This window comes from Elgaria multicarinata, chromosome 17, assembly GCF_023053635.1.
Source record: "Elgaria multicarinata webbii isolate HBS135686 ecotype San Diego chromosome 17, rElgMul1.1.pri, whole genome shotgun sequence".
NCBI classification, from domain to species: Eukaryota; Metazoa; Chordata; class Lepidosauria; order Squamata; family Anguidae; genus Elgaria; species Elgaria multicarinata.
Genome location: NC_086187.1, coordinates 3225738 through 3244489, shown reverse-complemented (window position 1 = coordinate 3244489; position 18752 = coordinate 3225738). Strand labels below are relative to the sequence as shown.

The following is an 18752-nucleotide window of genomic DNA, read 5'->3' as shown; positions in this document are numbered from 1 at the left end:
TGTTTAGCCTGGAGAAGAGAAGATTGAGGGGAGACATGATAGCACTCTTCAAATACTTAAAATATAGTACTCTTCAAATACTTAAAAGTTTGTCACACAGAGGAGGGCCAGGATCTCTTCTCGATCATCCCAGAGTGCAGGACACGGAATAACGGAATATACCGCCCAAGAGCTCTGGCTATTGGGCGGTATAGAAATGTAATAAATAAATAAATAAGTTACAGGAAATCAGATTCTGGCTGGACATCAGGAAAAACTTCCTGACTGTTAGAGCAGTACGACAATGGAACCAGTTACCTAGGGAGGTTGTGGGCTCTCCCAAACTAGAGACATTCAAGAGGCAGCTGGACAACCATCTGTCAGGGATGCTTTAGGGTGGATTCCTGCACTGAGCAGGGGGTTGGACTCGATGGCCTTTTAGGCACCTTCCAGCTCTACTATTCTATGATTCTATTATTCATTCATTTCTTTACTTACAGTCAACAGACCAATATAAAACAAGAAGATGCACCATTATATAAAACAATACAAAGTAGGGATAAGGAAAGAAGAGGGAGTGTTTCAAAACCACTAAAGATACTAGATTGTTATTTGTTGGTTTCAGAAAAGGGAACAGAATTGGGTTATTGGGGCCTAGCATAGTGGGAAAAAAGGGGGGTGTATAGATAATAAAATTGCTAATCTGTGGATTTAAACACAATCAGACATCCATAAGAGATCTGGTGTGGATGGCCAAATTCAGGAATTTGGCCACCTGCTCAGTGGTAGTTTTACTGGAGCCCTGAAGTAGACTAATCAGAAGTGACTCAGGGGAGCGTCCAGGGAAACGATGCATAATCGGACATAATAGGTCTTTCCTTGCCTGTTGGTAAAAATTGCAATGGAAGAGCACATGTAGAATGGATTCCACCTCGATGTTATTACATGGGCAGTATCTGTTTTTGGATGGAATTTTCTTATATCTGCCCTCCAGCAACTTGGAGGGGAGGACGTTAAATCTTGCTAGGGTGAATGCCTTCCTGTATTTGGGAATGGTTAACCAACCCAGGTATGGCATTCTGTCTTTCCAAGAAGGGACTGGGAGACCCAATGATTGGGGGGAACATGGTCCCTAAGCAGTTCCCCAGAGCTCCTGGTGGTCTATATCCAGTAGTCTCCGTTTGGTGATCTGTTTAGCACTTTCCAAGCCTAGAGATAGCAGGAAAAAAGGGGATAGCCCTATAGAGGTTACTTTTTGCACCACTGCCCTAGACCAGTGAGATTCGGAGGGTTCTAACAGGACTTTGGTAACCAAGGAGTTGGAAGTGAGCATTAGGTGGCAGCAGAGCCAGTAATGTATGGTAAATATCCAAGCTTGGCATTTTAATGTGCTTAGTCCAGCCTCCAAGTTGAGGGCAGCACCAGAAACACATCTAGGGACTCTGAATATAAGCCTGAGGTGAGCAATGACAAATCTTGATAAAATAGTTAAGAGCAGAGACACCACACTGACAACAAAGGTCCGCATAGTTAAAGCAATGGTATTCCCCGTAGTAACCTATGGCTGCGAGAGCTGGACCATAAGGAAAGCTGAGCGAAGGAAGATAGATGCTTTTGAACTGTGGTGTTGGAGGAAAATTCTGAGAGTGCCTTGGACTGCAAGAAGATCAAACCAGTCCATACTCCAGGAAATAAAGCCAGACTGCTCACTTGAGGGAATGATACTAAAGGCAAAACTGAAGTACTTTGGCCACTAATGAGAAAACAGGATACCCTGGAGAAGAGGCTGATGCTAGGGAAAGTGGAAGGCAAAAGGAAGAGGGGCCGACCAAGGGCAAGATGGATGGATGATATTCTGGAGGTGACAGACTTGACTTTGGGGGAGCTAGGGGTGGCAACGGCCGACAGAAAGCTCTGGCGTGGGCTGGTCCATGACGTCACGAGGAGTCGGAAACGACTGAACGAATAAACAACAAAAAGATGAAGTGTGGAAACCATATTGGAGCTCCAAACAGAGTCTGAGACACTATTTTAGCTTTATAAACCTGGATGGCTGCCGGTAGATATTTCCCACCTTTCGCAAAGAAGAATTGGGATAACGCACCAATAGTTTGTTCAGCTTTGGTCTTGGTGTGTTTGCCATGTGCCCTCCAGTTTTGAGCTTCGTGAAACCATATGCACAGGTATTTATATGCGTCAGCTTGGTTGATTATGTTTCCCCCCATGGACCAGGGGAATCTTACCTTCCTCCTGGCAAAAACTACCACTTTGGTTTCTATGATTCTATTATTCTATTTCACTTGAAAACCGATAAGACCATGGACAATATCCAAAAAGCGAGAACCACAGCCAAGAAAATGGACCTCACTCAACCCTAACTATCCGCTAGACAGCAGCAATGGTATAGACAGCTGGGCTACCAGCCCTCCCAACACGGGCAAATAGACCTTCCATATCGTCAGTACCAGCTGCAACACGCCACTGCCTGAATGCAGATGTGTGGCTCACACTGAATCTTCTACAAGACCTCAGCCTCGAAAAATCAGTGTCGAAAAATCAGTACTTGAACCAACAAAGGTCATCGACTTAATAAGTGCAACCATAAACTCAGTACACAGTCGACCCTACCTTCCTCAACAAAAAGTGAAGACCTTGTCAACGCTAGCCACCGATGTACCAACAACTCCCTCACCATCCAGAGACTGTTAGGCCTCATGTCTGCCGCTACTGTGGTGGTCCCATTCGCACGGCTTTGCATGACGCTGTTACAAAATTGGTTCCTTTGTACCTTCAATATACAGTCCAGTGCCAGGAGAACCATCTTACATCTTCCTCCTCGGATACAGTTGTCCCTACGGTGGTGGACTCAAATCCACAATTTAACATCAGGACTAACGCTTGCCCCCTGTTCCCACGAAGACTATCACCACAGACACTTCGTAACTGGGATGGGGAGCTCACTTTGATGGCCTCATGGTACAGGGACTATGGTCCCAACCAGAAGCACATAATCATATCAACTGTTTAGAACTCCATGCTGTATACAAAGCCCTAAAGGCATTCAAGACCATCGTAAACCGTTGACACATCCACCTCCTGTCAGACAACACGACATTTGTCTTTTACTTGAACAAACAAGATGGAAGACTGTCAAATCAACTGATCTCCCTTACTCTAAAGATCTGGGATTGGTGTATACGGAGGCGAATCCATATCGCTGCCATCCATATCGCCGGAAAAGACAATGACTTAGTAGACATGCTCAGCCAATCCCACGGGACATCCCACAAGTGGGAGCTACATCACAGAATACTAACCGACCTTTTTCACCCCTTTTTGCTACGCAGGCCAACACTACTTGCCAGAAATGCTGCAGCCGTGTGGGCAAAGGCACTCATTCTCTTGGGGATGTATTCTCCATCCGATGGACAGGGACACTTTTCTACCTCTTTCCCCCCTTCCTGCTAACTAGTAGTAGCAAAGATACATCTCGACCATATGAACTGCATCCTGGTTCTCCAAGTAGCAAAGATACATCTCAACCATATGCCAGCCCTGGTTCTCCAAGCTTCTCCTACTCTCCAACAGGACCTTCCATCAACTCCCAGCACTACCAGACTTGATATCCTGTGACAGAGGCAAAATACGGTACACGAACATCAACTCCCTGAAACTGACAGCATGGCACATAGCGGCTTAAACCTTTCTGACTTGCCCTTACCGATATAAGAGATAATTACTGAATCAAGAAAACTGTCCATGAGGAGATCTTATGCTAGCAAGTGTACACATTTCTCTTCCTTTGATAGCGAGCATGAATTTTATCCCAACCTTAGCTCTGACCTGAATCTTCTGGATTTTCTCTGTCATCACCAATGGGGCATCAAGCCATCATCCATGCGAATATACCTTGCAGCTATCCTGGCCCACACAGATCCCATTACTGATGTGCCCATATCTTCACACCCCATCATCAAACGTTTCCTGAAGAGCTTGAAGAATAGAGTAGGATTCACCAAGACACTAATGCCAGCATGGAGCCTATCCGTAGTCTTACGTGTGCTCACAAAGCCTCCCTTCGAACCAATGGCTAGGATGGACCTAAGACTGCTATCCTTCAAGGTCGTGTTCCTAGTGGCCATTACTTCGGTGAGAAGGGTAGGAAAGTTAATGGCACTCAGAGTGGAACCACCATACCTCTGATTCCACAGGGACAAACTCATCCTTCACCCCAATGTCTCTTTTCTCCCCAAAGTAATCTCTCAATTTCCCCTTGAGCAGGACATAGTCCTCCTCAAGTGCCTCCCCATCATTGACACTTGATTGATGCTGTACACAGTAGATGTACACCAAGCCTTGGCTTTCTATAAAGCCCGAACCAAATCCTTTCGTACCTCTATGAAACTCTTCGTCTGCTACAGAGGCAAAAATAAAGGCTCACCGGTCTCCCCCCAGAGATTGGCTTCATGGGTCGGCCAGACCATCAAACTAGCCTATGAGTTATCCAGACTCCCAGTACTGACTCAAGTCAGAGCTCACTCTAATAGAGCTGTAGTGACCTCGGTGGCATTTGGAAGAGGTGTCTGCCTACTGGATTTATGCAAAGCCGCCACATGGGCTACTCCATCCACATTCGTGAAACACTGCCGTCTCGACTTCTGAGCCAGAGATGACTGCTCCTTTGGCCGTGAAGTTCTTTGATAAGACACCAACAGTCCTCCACGGTAAGTCAGCTTGTTAATTGCCCATATGTGTGATGCACAGAGACCACAAAGAAGAAAGTCAGGTTGCTTACCTGTAACTGTAGTTCTTCGAGTGGTCATCTGTGCATTCTCACACACACACACACACACACACACACACACACACACACACTACTGTCCCCACTTGGTGTCAATAGTACCACTGTCGATACTGTCTGGTCTTCTTCCATCAGTGTCAGGAGGGCCACAATGTGGTTGTCTTGAACTGAGGGACTTGGCAGGAACCCACTGGAGCATACGCAGGAGGCAGTGGGAGAGGGTTCCCACTAAAAGCATTATTTCAGCTATAGAAAGTTTCCGAAGTCCAGCTCCATGCAGGTGCAGAGCACATATGTGTGAATGCACAGATGACCACTCGAAGAACTGCAGTTACAGGTAAGCAACCTGACTTTTTAAAACATTGCTTATTCTAGCAGTGCTTTGTAATTGAAACTCCTTCCCTCCCACCTTTGGAGATTAACATCCCCCTTAAGAGAGAACTTGCGTCTGGATGGCCCTTCCTTCCGAGTCAGAGGAGGACTTGGCCCTACCTTTTTTGGCTGTGCTCCTACCTGCTATATAGGAGGCATCGTTAGGATAAGCAGCTGCCTGCAGCCTTTGCCACATTACGTTTCCTGTATCGTTTTTGTTTGTTTTTTATGTAAACCTATATTTCTGATATTGACAATTTCCTATTTTATTGGGTTTTTTAAGGGAACAATGAAAAACGGAAATAAGCAAGATGAAATGTGGATAAATCCATTTGTGAAGCAGTTTGCAAATCTTGGCTTTCCTGTAAGTATTGTCATATAATGAGCTCCACCATGCATTCATTCTTATTTCCACATGCTTCGTTAAAATGTGTTCCGTGGTCTTTTTTGCTTTAAAGGCAGAAGAAGGGTTGGGGTATGCTAAGTTACTGTATGAAACTCTTTATGAAACTCATCTCATTTATTATCTCAGAGAGAATCGCCGGAAGAAATGATGCAGAGCAATAAGATGGACATATCTGGAGGTGAACGCAGGCGTAGGGTTGTGATGGAATGGAAGAAGGGTTGGGGGCGTTGGGCGCTTCGGGGCACTTGTTCAGAGCAGCCGTGAGAACACCTTCCTGCCTTCCCCAGGGATCTTGCCTGACAAGCGGATGGAGACAGAGAAGCACAGTCTGAACGTTGGCGAATACAGCAGGGTGATAGGGAAAGGCCCAAACTCCCGTCCTCAGATTCCCAGAGAGTCTTCCGTGGATCGAAGTCCTTATTTTGATAAGGTGAGAGCCTGTTGCCTTCCAAGGAACAGTAAAAAAATATGTCTGCTGGCTTACTCAGAGTCTTGCACATTTGGCTGTGGTCTGTTTAGACACTTCATTGTTTACTCAAAATTAGTGTAGTTTAACTTTCAATTTAATTACTTTATTTTTGCAGAAAGAAGAGTTAGTGCAGGCTTTTCTTTATGTGCCCTTCTGAAGGTTTTGTTTAGCTTGCTTCTCCTGTTCCCAGGCTGCTTCCTCCAAGTGAGTCAGTCTGACACCTTTGCCTCTAGAAATCAAAACATATGTTTTCACTTAACATAGTTCTCTGGGTGGAGGAAAGAACATTGGGTTTTTCTGGGCCCAATTCAAAGTGCTGGTATTAACATTCAAAGCCCTAAATGGCTTGGGGGCCAGGTTACCTGAAGGATCGCTACCTCCCATCTGAACCTGCTCTAAGGTCATCTTCGGGGGTTCTTCTCCAGGAGCCGCTGCCAAAAGACGTGAGGCACCAGGAAAGGGGCCTTTTCTGCTGGGCACCCTGGTTATGGAATGAGCTTCCTAGACAGGTTCGCCTGGCCCCTAACGTTGCGCTCTTTCTGGTGCCGGAGGTAGACCTTTTCATGTTCCCAAGCATTTTTTAGCATTTTAGTGTTCCAGTTTTTAAGACTGCTGTTTTAAACCTGCTATTATTTATTTATTTATTTATTTATTTTCATTTCTATACCTCTATTCCATTTTAAATTGCTGCTAGGTTCTACTCTAGTTGCACTTTTATACTACAGTTTTAAGCCATTATATTTAATATTGCATTTTTTGCTGTATTTTGTGGTTTTAATTTTTGTGACCCACCCAGAGAGAAATGTAATTAATAAATAAAGTGAGCAGTGTACAGTAAGGCAATATCCTCCACCAGGAGTATCTGAAGATGTCGCCGTCAGCTTTAGCCCTTCCAGTGAGAAGCGCGTATCCCTCCCCTTTTAGCAAAGATGGACGCAGTGGGAAAGCAGTTTAATGAGTGTTGTCGTGCAGTTGTTGCCTGCTGTCTATTTAGAGAACTGCCTGGCTTTGGGCTGCAGTGACACTAACCTTTCTCCTGTTTTCTGCCTCTTTTCCTGTTGATGCTGGACTTTGGCTGCCTCTTCCCTTCTGCCGTCCTGCTGCTTGGCTTGCTGTCCGATCATTGTTCCTCCAACTTGTCTGTCCAACCAGGATGGCCTTGTTGTAGCAGATGACTCCCAAAACATGCAGTTTATGTCCAGTCAGAATGTGAAGTTTCCCCCTTCCAACAGTGCACTACCTAACCACCCCCTTGGCTCTCTAACAGGGCTTGGCATGCAAAACTTGAATTCTGTTAGACAGGTAAGGCTATGAGTATCCTCTTCAGAGTATTTCAACAAAGCCACTGGGTACTTCCTTAGATTTTTTAAAAATACACTACTTCAGATGCCTTGAATTGCAGGCATTTAAAGTTCACGACTGACCATTTAAACCTTTGGGCCCTCTCCCAGTAAATGGGCACAGTGTAGAACTACATGCACACTTCTTGTAGGGCTTGTCCAGATGCAAGTCTTTCAAATAGGCCACTTTCTGAAAAAGGCAAATCTTCACATTTCCCAGTTGGTCCTTGGGGGCCAAACAAGGCATGCTGCTATTGTGTGCCGTGTGTCTCATTCCCCCAGGATAGTACACCATTCACTGTGCTGTACTAATAGCCATGCTTAGAGAACAGGTGCTCTCTTTGACTTGTCTTATTTCACCACCTCATCTGTGTGTGTGTGTGTGTGTGTCTGTGTGTGTTGCTCCTGTTTTCCTTTGCCTCTCGTTCCCACCTTCTTTAACTTCTCCAGCCACTGAAGTTCCACCACAATTGACACCACCATCCAAGGACTCTATTTACATTTGCCTCTGTTCTATGTCTGACTCTGTAGTTGCACAGAAAGTTCATACTGCATATTCTGACTGGGTTGGCAGCTCCTTTGAAAAACGCAAGGAAGGTTCTGAGTTTTCCCTTTAGTCCAGAAGGGAGAGGGGGGAGAGCAGGGACATTTTACAACCCTATGTAAAATGATCAGTAGGTCTCTTACATGATGCTCCAAGCTTGGTTGCCATGTTGCGTGTGCCTTTTTTCTTCCATATGAAGATACTTAAAGGGTGTACACATGTCATTCTTGCAGCTCTCTCTCTAGAATGCTGAGAGAGATCTGGCATAGGTTATTTGTTCCCTGAAAGTACATTTCAGCTTGCATTTTTATGAATATGTCCTTTCTATGCCAGACAAAACACTTCTAGGCTGATTAATTTGCCTTTGCACGTGCAAATCATGTGATATGCTAAGGCCTCCATGAAATTTTACAGCAGTTTTTTGGAGGGAAAGAACCCCACTTCCCTGCAGGAGTCTGCACCTTATTCAGAAGTCTCATTTAAAGGCTTGTGTGTGCTGAATACCACCATTAAAGGCAGTGCAAGCAAGCCATGATTTCTGACACTCCTGTGGGCTGCTGCTTGTGCCTGTCTTGGGTGGTGGCGAGGAGGGGGAGTGCCAGTTTCTCAGTCTTCTTACTTTCTCTCTGCAGAATGGCAACCCCAGTATGTTTGGAAATCTAACAGCACAGCCCCGGAGTATGCAGCAGTCTCCAGCACAGCCTCTGAACTCATCTCAGCCTAACCCACGTGCTCAAGTGCCTCCTCCGTTACTCTCCCCTCAGGTGAGGCTACAGAGGCTGGCTGGCTTGTGCCAGAACGCTTGCCTGATGGTGATTTTTGTATGTTTGCACTTGTTTTGTCAACGCATTCCGGTTTCCAAAATGATTGGGTAGTGTGAATGGGTAAGTCTTGTTTAATGAATAATAATGTGTGCACTTAAGCCTACACTGAAGGAGTGGCCTTGAGAGCATCTTCCAGGGCAGCCTGCCCCACTGGAGTTCCCTTTCTTGGAAATAAGCTGGAAGGTGCCAAAATTCCATCTAATTCATTTCTCCCAAGACCAGATCATCTGCCCAACAGACTTGCCGTACGGGGCATTCTATGCGCGCGCGCACACACACACACACGGCTGGATTGATAATTGGGTGTGGTTGTTAACCAGATAAATATTAATTGTCCAAAAAGCTGAAATGCAACAAAGACATTGCAGAGGTGTTGGCTGGCTTGGTGCTGATAGCAGCTGCCATGGCAGGAGCAAACAAGAATGAAACCCTCCGTGTCCCAGCTTACCCCTCACTTCCCCATTCCACTGCAGTACTTTAAAGAGGCATTAAAACACCTACAAAACCAGGCAAGGCTGCCAGGATCTGCTTGGGCTGCTATTTCCACTTGGGGGATTTTTCTTAGAGGTGTACAAAATTATGCCTGGTATGGAGAATGTGGACAGGGAGACATTTTTCTCCCTCTTTCATAATCATTGGGTAGAGCACAAGAAATCTATGGTGCAACCACACTTAGAATACTGTGTACAGTTCTGGTCACCACACCTAAAAAAAAGGTATTATAGAGCTGGAAAAAGTGCAGAAAAGGGCAACTAAAATGATTAAGGGGCTGGAGCATCTCCCCTATGAGGGAAGGTTACATCAGCTGGGATTATTTAGCTTGGAGAAGAGGAGGCTAAGGGGAGACATGATAGAGGTGTACACAATTATGCATGGTATAGAGAATATGGATAGGGAGACATTTTTCTCCCTCTCTCAAAATACTAGAACCCGGGGTCATCCCATGAAGCTGATTAGTGGGAGATTCAGGACAAATAAAAGGAAGTACTTCTTCACACAGCACATAATTTATGGGATTCACTACCACCAAATGTAGTGATGGCCACCCATTTGGATGGCTTTAAAAGGGGGCTGGATAAATTCCTGGAGGAGAAGGCTATCAATGGCTACTAGCCCTGATGGTTGTGTGCTACCTCCAGTATCTGAGGCAGTAAGCCTGTGTGCACCAGTTGCTGGGGAACATGGGTGGGAGGGTGCTATTGCACCATGTCCTGCTTGTTCATCCCTGGCCGATGGCTGGATGGCCTCTGTGTGAACAGAGTGCTGGACTAGATGGACCCTCGGTCTGATCCAGCATCAGGGCTCTTCTGATGTTCTTAGGCTCTTGCTAGCAATCTCCAGGCCAACTTGCGCCCTTCATGTCATGCTCTTTCTACTTTATAGGTTCCAGTATCATTGCTGAAGTACGCACCAAACAATGGGGGACTGAATCCACTCTTTGGCCCACAACAGGTAGCCATGTTGAACCAACTCTCCCAGCTTTCTCAGATCTCCCAGTTACAAGTAAGTGGGGCAGGCTCATTTCACCCCCTCCCCAGCCCTCATTTTGCTCCTCCCCACCCTGATCTCTTGCCTGCCTTGCCACAGCGATTGCTGGCCCAGCAGAGGAAGGCGCAGAGTCAGAGAAACGGGTCCGCTGGTGGCCGTCAGCAGGAGCAGCAGGTATGGCTTCGGCTTCCTTTCCCCCTTCTTTTTAATGAGAGCTCTGCCTGGCCTTGTCCTCAGCCAGGTAGTTCTGAAGCATGTCTGTCTCTGCAGACCAGCCTGCCAGACCCACCCTTAACCCCCCTCTTCACAAATCTGTTGTAGCCTCCTCAAGGCTGAGGTTCTGCTTGCCTTAAAAGGAAATGCCTCATAGGAAGAGTGAGCAGCCCTGTGTACAAGTATCGGCACATTCTTTAATGCTGCACTTAATACTGTGCACAGAGGCCACTTTGGAGAGAGCCATTCAGGGATGCTGCTGCAGCTGCGGTTGGGGCTGTTTTTCTCTATCTTCCCGTGTGATCCTGCCCACTGGCCTCCATGGGCAGCTGCAACTCAAAATGAAATATGAAACCAGGCATCTGAATTTGTGGATTATCTGTTGTGGAAGGACATCCACGTTTACTTTTCTGCCCTCTTCATGCAAAGTCCACGGGGGCGGGGGCGGAGGGGGGACACCTCCATGCTCCTTGGCTGGATAAGGTTTTTAAAGTTCACGTTAATCAGAAAATGGATTTTTTTTTAGAACGACAAATGCAAATTCACCACCTATTCCGTTTGTAGCCCAAATCAAGAGCTGATTTTGTTAAATCAATTGTTGTATGTTAATTGTGATCATGTACAAGATTTAGGTTGTGTTGATCATGGGTTTTTGGTTTTTGGGGGGGATTGTCTTGACTGCATTTTCTGTCCGTCTGTCTGGTGAAAATGAAAGGTTTGGCCATCTGGCTGAACCATGAATCAAATTCACATTTTGCTCAGAATTGTTGGGGCAGGAGGCCTGTAGAGCTGACGACCCACCACACTGGGTTCAGCCCATCCACCATGTATGTCACCCTGCCATAGATGCTTCACTCCACTTTTCACAGTCCCAGGCAAAGGGGTGCCTTGAGCTGCTGGTGGGCTGTGCTGAATTCGGTGGTCTCAGTTCTGCAGGTCTCTCCCTTCAGACATCCATCTTACTCCCTGATCTCTTTCTGTGTTTGAAGAGTCGCTCTCTCAGTATGCAGCAACAAATGATGCAACAGTCTTGTCAGCTTGATCCAAATCTGCTCATGAAGCAGCAGCAGCAGCAGCAGCAGCAACTGCCTCCATCGCCGCAGCAGCAGCAGCAGCTCCATCAGAACACCATGAAGTCTTTCCTGGAGAACGTTGTGCCTCATGCCAACCTAGAGCTGCAGAAAGGGCCGTCACAAATCAGCGCGTTCAGCAACTTCCCCATAGGTGGGTGTCCTCGCTCTGCCAATCTGCATCAGATGTCCAAGGCTGCTCTGCTCTCTGGGAGCAGCATTTGGTCTCTGTCTCTCAAGCAGCTAAGCCTTTTGCTCTTCTCTGTGGCCGTGAAGATGGCTTATTTCTCTCGTCCCTTGACTTTGCGAGATTAAATGACAAATTAAATGATGTATTTGGAAAACCCAGTGGTGCTTCTTGTTCAGGAGTTGTGGTCCTCCAGATGTTGCTGGACTAGAAGTTCCCAGCTCACCACTCCTAATGCTTGCAGCAGCTTTTCTGGCTCTGCTGCTTTCTTTTTCCAGAATGAATTAACATTGGTGGTCAGACAAATTTTGATAAACTTCCTGTCATCTTTCTCTCCCATGACTTTAGGCCTCTTTCCTACTTCTGCCTCACAAATTGCAGGCTTGTATGTATTCCTCCTCCTCGTCACTTTCTTTTGCTGATGATTGCATTTGCTTGTCCTTCTTCCTTCAAGCCTTTGTTGCCGTTCCTCCAGTAGGACTACTGTCCACAGGCCGCTGTCTTTATTGGTAGGCTAGTGTGAGCCGGCTGAAGCTCTGCGCTGAGTTTGGATCAGAGTGAAAATTAGGTGTTAGCAGTTTCTGCTGTGGGATGGTGTTGTGGTACAAATCAGGAAGTCAGAATATTTAGATAGACCCACCACCTGAGTGAGTTCCGTTAGAACCCAATTTTGATCTCTTTATCATTAAAACTTACAAAGATGTAAGCATTTGTTTAATTTCCATTTTAAAAATTCCTTAAAATCAAGGGATGACTCAATCTGATTCAAACTTGGCATGGCTAAAGTCCTCCTTAAGAGCTATCATCATGCGAAGTTTGATCTCTTTATCTTTAAAACTTACACAGATATAAGCATTTTGGTTGCCTTGGAGCAAAGGAGGGGACCACCTTTAAAATAGAAATTAAAATGATTGTTCATCTGCCCACCCTTTGAAATGAGCAAAACAAAACTTCACTCCTCCTCCCCTATAAAGCTTTCCCAAGGCTTGAGATTTCACGGGCATAGTAGGTGAAAAGATACATGAGCTGAAAGAGCGCACACTCATGAAAGTGCCCCAGCACTCAACTCACTAAGGAAACGGAGGGCAGAACCCCAAATGAAAACTGGATAAAAAAGTAGGTGTGATGGAGCCCTATATGGTTGCAAGGGCGAGGTTTTCTTTGGTTCCACCCTTCAGCTTGATATCGGTTTCTTGGAGCATTCTGAAAATTGCCTCCTTGTCGTTGCTTAAGAGCTGCTGCTCCTGCCTCATTGAGGGGCAGTGAGTGACTCAGGTTTTGGTGCATAAAGTCCATCCTCAGAAGCCTTACTCAGTTCTTCTGAGCCCATATAGAAGCTGTTCCCCTTGTTATCATAGAATTGTAGAGTTTGAAGGGGCATCTAAGGCCATCGAGTCCAACCCCCTGCTCAGTGCAGGAATCCACAAGATGTCCAGCTGCCTCTTGAAGGCCTCTAGTGTGGGAGAGCCCACAACCTCGCTAGGTAGTTGGTTCCATTGTCGTACTGCTCTAACAGTCGGGAAGTTTTTCCTGATGTCCAGCCAGAATTTGGCTTCCTTGAGCCCATTAGTCCATGTCCTGCACTCTGGGGTGATCGAGAAGAGATCCTGGCCCTCCTCTGTGTGACACTCTTTAAAGTATTTGAAGAGTGCTATCATGTCTCCCCTCAATCTTCTCTTCTCCAGGCTAAGCATGCCCAGTTCTTTCAGTCTCTCTTCATAGGGCTTTGTTTCCAGACCCCTGATCATCCTGGTTGCCCTCCTCTGAACACATCCTGGTTGCCCTCCTCTGAACACGCTCCAGCTTGTCTTCATCCTTCTTGATTTGTGGAGCCCAGAACTGGACGCAATACTCTAGATGAGGCCTAACCAGGGCCGAATAGAGAGGAACCAGTACCTCACGTGATTTGGAAGCTATACCTCTATTAATGCAGCCCAAAATAGCATTTGCCTTTCTTGCAGCCATATCGCACTGTTGGCTCATATTCAGCTTGTGATCTACAACAATTCCAAGATCTTTCTCGTTTGTAGTATTGCTGAGCCAAGGATCCCCCATCTTTGAACTGTGCATTTGGTTTCTTTTTCCTAGGTGTTGAACTTGGCATTTATTCCTATTAAATATCATTTTGTTTTCAGTCCAGAGCTCTAGCCTATCAAGATTGCTTTTTAAGTTTGCTTCTGTCTTCCGGGGCATTAGCTATCCCACCCAGTTTTGCGTTACCTGCGAATTTGATCAGCGTTCCCTGCACCACCTCCTCCATACAGGGTGCATCTCTTCCTTGCCTTCTTCCTCTGCCTCTTGTTTCTATTTGCAATGGCTGCTTCCTGACTGTTAGAGCAGTATGACAATGGAACCAGTTCCCTAGAGAGGTTGTGGGCTTTCCCACACTAGAGGCCTTCAAGAGGCAGCTGGACAACCATCTGTCAGGGATGCTTTAGGGTGGATTTCTGCATTGAGCAGGGGGTTGGACTCGATGGCCTTGTAGGTCCCTTCCAACTCTGCTGTTCTATGATCCCAGAGCTGGCTTCCCTGCTTTCATAGGATACTGTGCGAGTGTGTTCAGGTGCACACATATCCTAAGGAAAGTTCATTCATTTATTACATTTATATTGCCTAAGTTGATGGACAAGATTGGAGTGCCAGTATTTACTGCAAAAGAAGGGACAAGTAGATGACCTCTTTCCCCAGGTTTCATTAAGTATCACTGGTTAAATAGACTCCTTTTGGAAAGCTAAAAAAACAGGGTCTTACTTTAAAATAATATTTGGAAAATATGAAAGAAAAGCACATTTGAGAGAAGTAGCTTTTTTAACTCCACAAAACCTGTCTCTACCACAGGTTGCATGTCATTTTGGCTAAAGGCACTAAGCATTGGCAGGCCTTTGCTTCATATTGCAGGAGACTGGTGGTATTGAGTCGGTTAAGCAAAGCATAACTGCAGTCCAGAAAGTGGATGCATGATGCAGGTAGAGCAGCGTTCGTGGGAGGCCTTGTGGGGGGGGGGGGTCTTGGGGGGTGATCAGGCCTAGAAAGACAGGCAGTGGTGGTGGTTGCTCTTACAACCTAATTCTCTGATGCAGGATTGAACTCAAACTTGAATGTAAATATGGACGTGGGCCACAGTATTAAGGAGCCACAGTCCCGGCTGAGAAAGTGGACAGCAGTGGACAGTATTTCCGCTAACACATCGTTGGATCAAAATGCCAGCAAAAATGGTAAGTTAAACCATCTAGCTCCTCTCTGAGAATCTCATTCAGGTGTCACTTGCATATTTTCCAGCATATTTCCACAATCATAAAAATTAGAAATGTTTTAGGGGGGTTTGCCAGTGAAAGGTGGCAGCGTTGATATTTAGCAGTAGTTCTGCTGCTGGATTCTGCCTGTGCAGATGGGTAGCAAACTATCAGGCTTAGTTTAGTTGGAATCTGGCAGGAATAACAATCTGAACTTTTGAGTGAATGTGAGGAAGGCGATTTTACCAAGGATTGGAGGCCTCCTTCTCGCTCAACTTGGAATGATGCTCTTTGGTGTGATGTGGGTGCAAAGGGAGGAATTGTTCTGGTCAGCATCATAGCTCAGAAGCCCAAGAGTCTGCCATTGTCTCTCTCCCCTGCTCTCCTCCTCTTCAGGTGCTATTTCAAGCGGCTTTAGGCTGGAGGAAACTTCCTTTGTTCCCTACGACTTCATGAACAGCAGTAACTCACCAGCCAGTCCTCCTGGATCGATTGGGGACAGCTGGCCACGTGCCAAATCACCTAATGGTTCTAGCAGTGTCAATTGGCCACCTGGTGAGTTTCTGTAGGGATGTATTTAGCTATGTAATCGCTGTGCATCAAACTGCTCATCCACGATTTGAGGTTTCAGGCACTGGAAGTCAGGCTGTGCTCTCCCCTGGAGATGGTGGTCATGGAAGCAACTGACTGAAAAGAAACTTGATAGGCCTCTTTCAAACTGCTCAGGCAGGACTTGTCTCAGGAAAGAATGTCTGCTTAAGAAAGAGTGAGCTCAAGTGGCTGCCAGGAAGATTAGTTGGGTGTCAAGGAAAGCTGGTACACCTGTGGGTACACTTGGAGCGTGCTCTGTTTTAGGTGGAGTCCCTGAAGCAGAAGAAATAGACAAGCACAACTGGTGCAGCTGTAGCTGGGCTGTATCATTGCAGGCTGCAGGCAAGGAATCCATTTTTTTAATTTTCCTGCACATAGAAGTTCCCTCCGGAAGTTCTATTCCAGCCTTTGTTTGACATGCCAGTTCTATTTGAGGAAATATTGTATGTACAGGAACATCCAAGTGATCAATTCCTGACTTAGAGACGGTGTTAGATTTCAGAAGGGTGGGGGCTTCATCACAAGCCAGACCCAGCCCTTCCCTAAAGCTGCTTTTCCTCCTCTGTACCCCCTTTTGAAAAGTAAATTTGGGAAGTGACAGCAGGGAAGGCTGGCCCATGTTTCAGTCCCCAGTGTGTTCTCAGTGACACTTGCTCAGAAGGCTCCATTGCTGCCAGGAAGGCTGGGTTTGGTCCTAGGGGAATGAAATCCACAGAATGGAAGGCAGGCAATGGAAGCTCCCACGTGTGTGTCCTTGCGGGCTTTCTGTGGTCCCCAGCCTTTTCTGCACCTGGATCCACAACAGGATCCCAGGCAAGTTTGGGAGAGGGGGAAGGGCAGGCAGGGAGCTCCTTGCAAGCCTTCAGAGAACTCCTGGGGGAAGGCTCAGCCTTTTCCAAGAGTTCTCAGGATCAGTCCTGTTCTGAAGGTGCCGTCTGAACGGACACTGCCCCGCCACAGGGGAGGCTTACCCGTGTTACCTCTGAGTGAGCGATCTGTTTTAAGGTCCTTTGCAGCCTGGCACCTAAGGGTGTCCATCACAGGAGGGAAGGGCACGGAGCTTCTTCTTTGTTAGCATTGCTTTGGACGTGATTATAACGGCCTTTCTAACGCTGAGTCTTCCGATTTCCTTTCTCATAACGTGTGGGCACAGTGGGAGTGGGAGAAACATTCAACAGTCACTTCAGAAGGCGGAGTTGCCCTGGCTGGTCCTCCAGGAAATGAGGCTCTAACCTCCTGGAAAACCTTCTTTTCCCCCCCTTTTTTTAAATCCTAGAGTTTCGCCCTGGTGAGCCGTGGAAAGGTTATCCAAACATTGACCCTGAAACTGACCCTTACATCACTCCCGGCAGCGTCACAAACAATCTGTCAATTAACACTGTGCGGGAGGCTGACCATCTCAGGGACAGGAACAGCGGTACGTCTGCACAGCTTTGGGATTGGCTTTAAGGACTCCACACAGAGTAATTCAGATCTCTAGGAAGTTCCTCTTCTCTGCTTCAAATGTTATGTGGACTTTTGTCCTTCCTGATTTCCCAAGTGTCCAGAGGATGGAAGTTCTACAGCTGTAAGGCACCCAGAATGCCCTTTTCTGTGCGCAGAAAAGTAACACATTGGAGGACAGACAGGGTATCGTGTTGATCTGACCTAGGCAAGGGGTGGGGAGCCATATAGGTAAGGGAGCCCCACTCTCCTGGCCCCAGGCACTGTCCACCAAGACAGCCTGTTCACAGTGTTGTGCTTGAAAGCCAAATTGTGCTGGAGTCACATGAGTGCAACAACTTGCGTTTGACTCTTGGGAACTGCAGTCCTGCAGAGGCTGCAGCATCTTCTTAGCCACAGTGCCAGAAGAGGGCCGATGTCATTGGGCCATGTGGCTCCTCCCATGAGGTCTGTTGGCTTGGGCAGGGTTGGAGGAGGGGCGCCTGAGGGTGGGAGAACATCGCGGCGGACTTCCTGGTTGGTCTCTGCTGTGTATCCAGGGGCCTGTTCTTCACAGGATTTGGCCTTGGAGCTCTGGCCCATGTGGAAAAGTAAGTGCCCCTGAGCACCTCCTTGCTGCTGCCTGGGCCCCTGGCCTCTTGGGCCCTGGCCTCTTGGCCCTCTCAGGCCTCAGCAGTAACGTGCTCCCTGCATCCCATGAGCTGCTGGTTTTTCCCCAACAGGGTCATCCTCATCTCTGAACACCACGCTGCCTTCAACTAGTGCCTGGTCATCCATTCGTGCCTCCAACTACAATGTTTCCCTCAGCAGTACAGCACAAAGCACTTCTTCAGGTGAGGCCGGCCCATGAATCGGGCCCTGTGTGCCCTTCCCACCCGCCCTGCTCCAAGAAGACCGTGGCCGCTCCCTGCTTTGCCACCCTGCCCTTTCCCTCCTCCACACATCTTGCATTGTTGGAAGCACCCAGCACAGTGAAGGGGTCACTCTGTATTAGGGAAGGGGAACCCCTGGCCTCCCACGAGGGGTCTCCATCCAGCCTGCAGAGGCTTGGGCTTGTGGTCCCGGTCCCCTGGCCTGGAGGCTCCTGGGAGCTTGGGGAGGGGGCAGAGAAAGGAATCTGCTTGTTGGTTCTCATCTGAAGCTGGAGACAACGCAGGGATTCCCCTTACTTAGCAGGCCAGTTGCGGGGGAGGGGCATGTAAAGCACTGCGCACTGAGTTCCTGCACGGGCCCCTGCTGCTGCCGCTGCCGCTGCCGCTCTCCACTCCGACTTGCCTTGCCTCTCGTGGGGAAGAACAAGTGAAGAGCTCCAGCCAACGCTTTGGCTGGGGAACTGATGTCGCCCGGGGGATGGGGGCTTCCTTGATATCATCTACCCTGGGGGGTGGGGGGTGGAGTCTGGCCCCTGGAGCCAACCTGGTTCCCTACCCATTTCTCTTTCATGACTTACTCTCTGTTCTGGTTTCTCTTTCTCCCAGCCAGAAACAGTGACTCCAAATCAACTTGGCCTCCTGCTTCCCTTAGCAACTCTTCTCTGGCTCATGAGCTGTGGAAGGTCCCTTTGCCACCCAAGAGCGTCACTGCTCCATCGCGCCCACCGCCAGGGCTGACTGGGCAGAAGCTGCCTCTGTCCACATGGGATAATTCTGTGCGGCTTGGGGGTGGCTGGAGCAATTCTGATGCCAGATATACCCCTGGTAAGAGTCCGGATGCTGCTCAGTCAAAATGACGCTGCCCAGAGCTTGCGGGAGGGTCTCTGGAGGGTTGCAGAGCAGGGTCTTCTGAGCCTTCT

General features: G+C 47.5%; 1 protein-coding gene across 3 annotated transcripts in view; it reads left to right on the top strand.

Annotated features, from left to right (window-relative positions):
• Positions 1-18752, top strand: part of TNRC6A (trinucleotide repeat containing adaptor 6A) — a 67193-nt gene that overhangs the window by 44858 nt on the left and 3583 nt on the right. For 2 of the 3 annotated variants that reach the window (XM_063143331.1, XM_063143330.1), the window contains exons 9-20: positions 5436-5516; positions 5685-5736; positions 5846-5988; positions 8544-8675; positions 10119-10238; positions 10323-10397; positions 11426-11660; positions 14774-14908; positions 15323-15481; positions 16794-16934; positions 17683-17793; positions 18439-18657. In XM_063143331.1, coding sequence (XP_062999401.1) covers positions 5436-5516; positions 5685-5736; positions 5846-5988; positions 8544-8675; positions 10119-10238; positions 10323-10397; positions 11426-11660; positions 14774-14908; positions 15323-15481; positions 16794-16934; positions 17683-17793; positions 18439-18657 — 1603 coding nt within the window. Of the gene's footprint in view, positions 1-5435; positions 5517-5684; positions 5737-5845; positions 5989-7179; positions 7330-8543; positions 8676-10118; positions 10239-10322; positions 10398-11425; positions 11661-14773; positions 14909-15322; positions 15482-16793; positions 16935-17682; positions 17794-18438; positions 18658-18752 lie in introns of all 3 variants that reach the window. The other variant, XM_063143332.1, reaches the window with a different exon arrangement.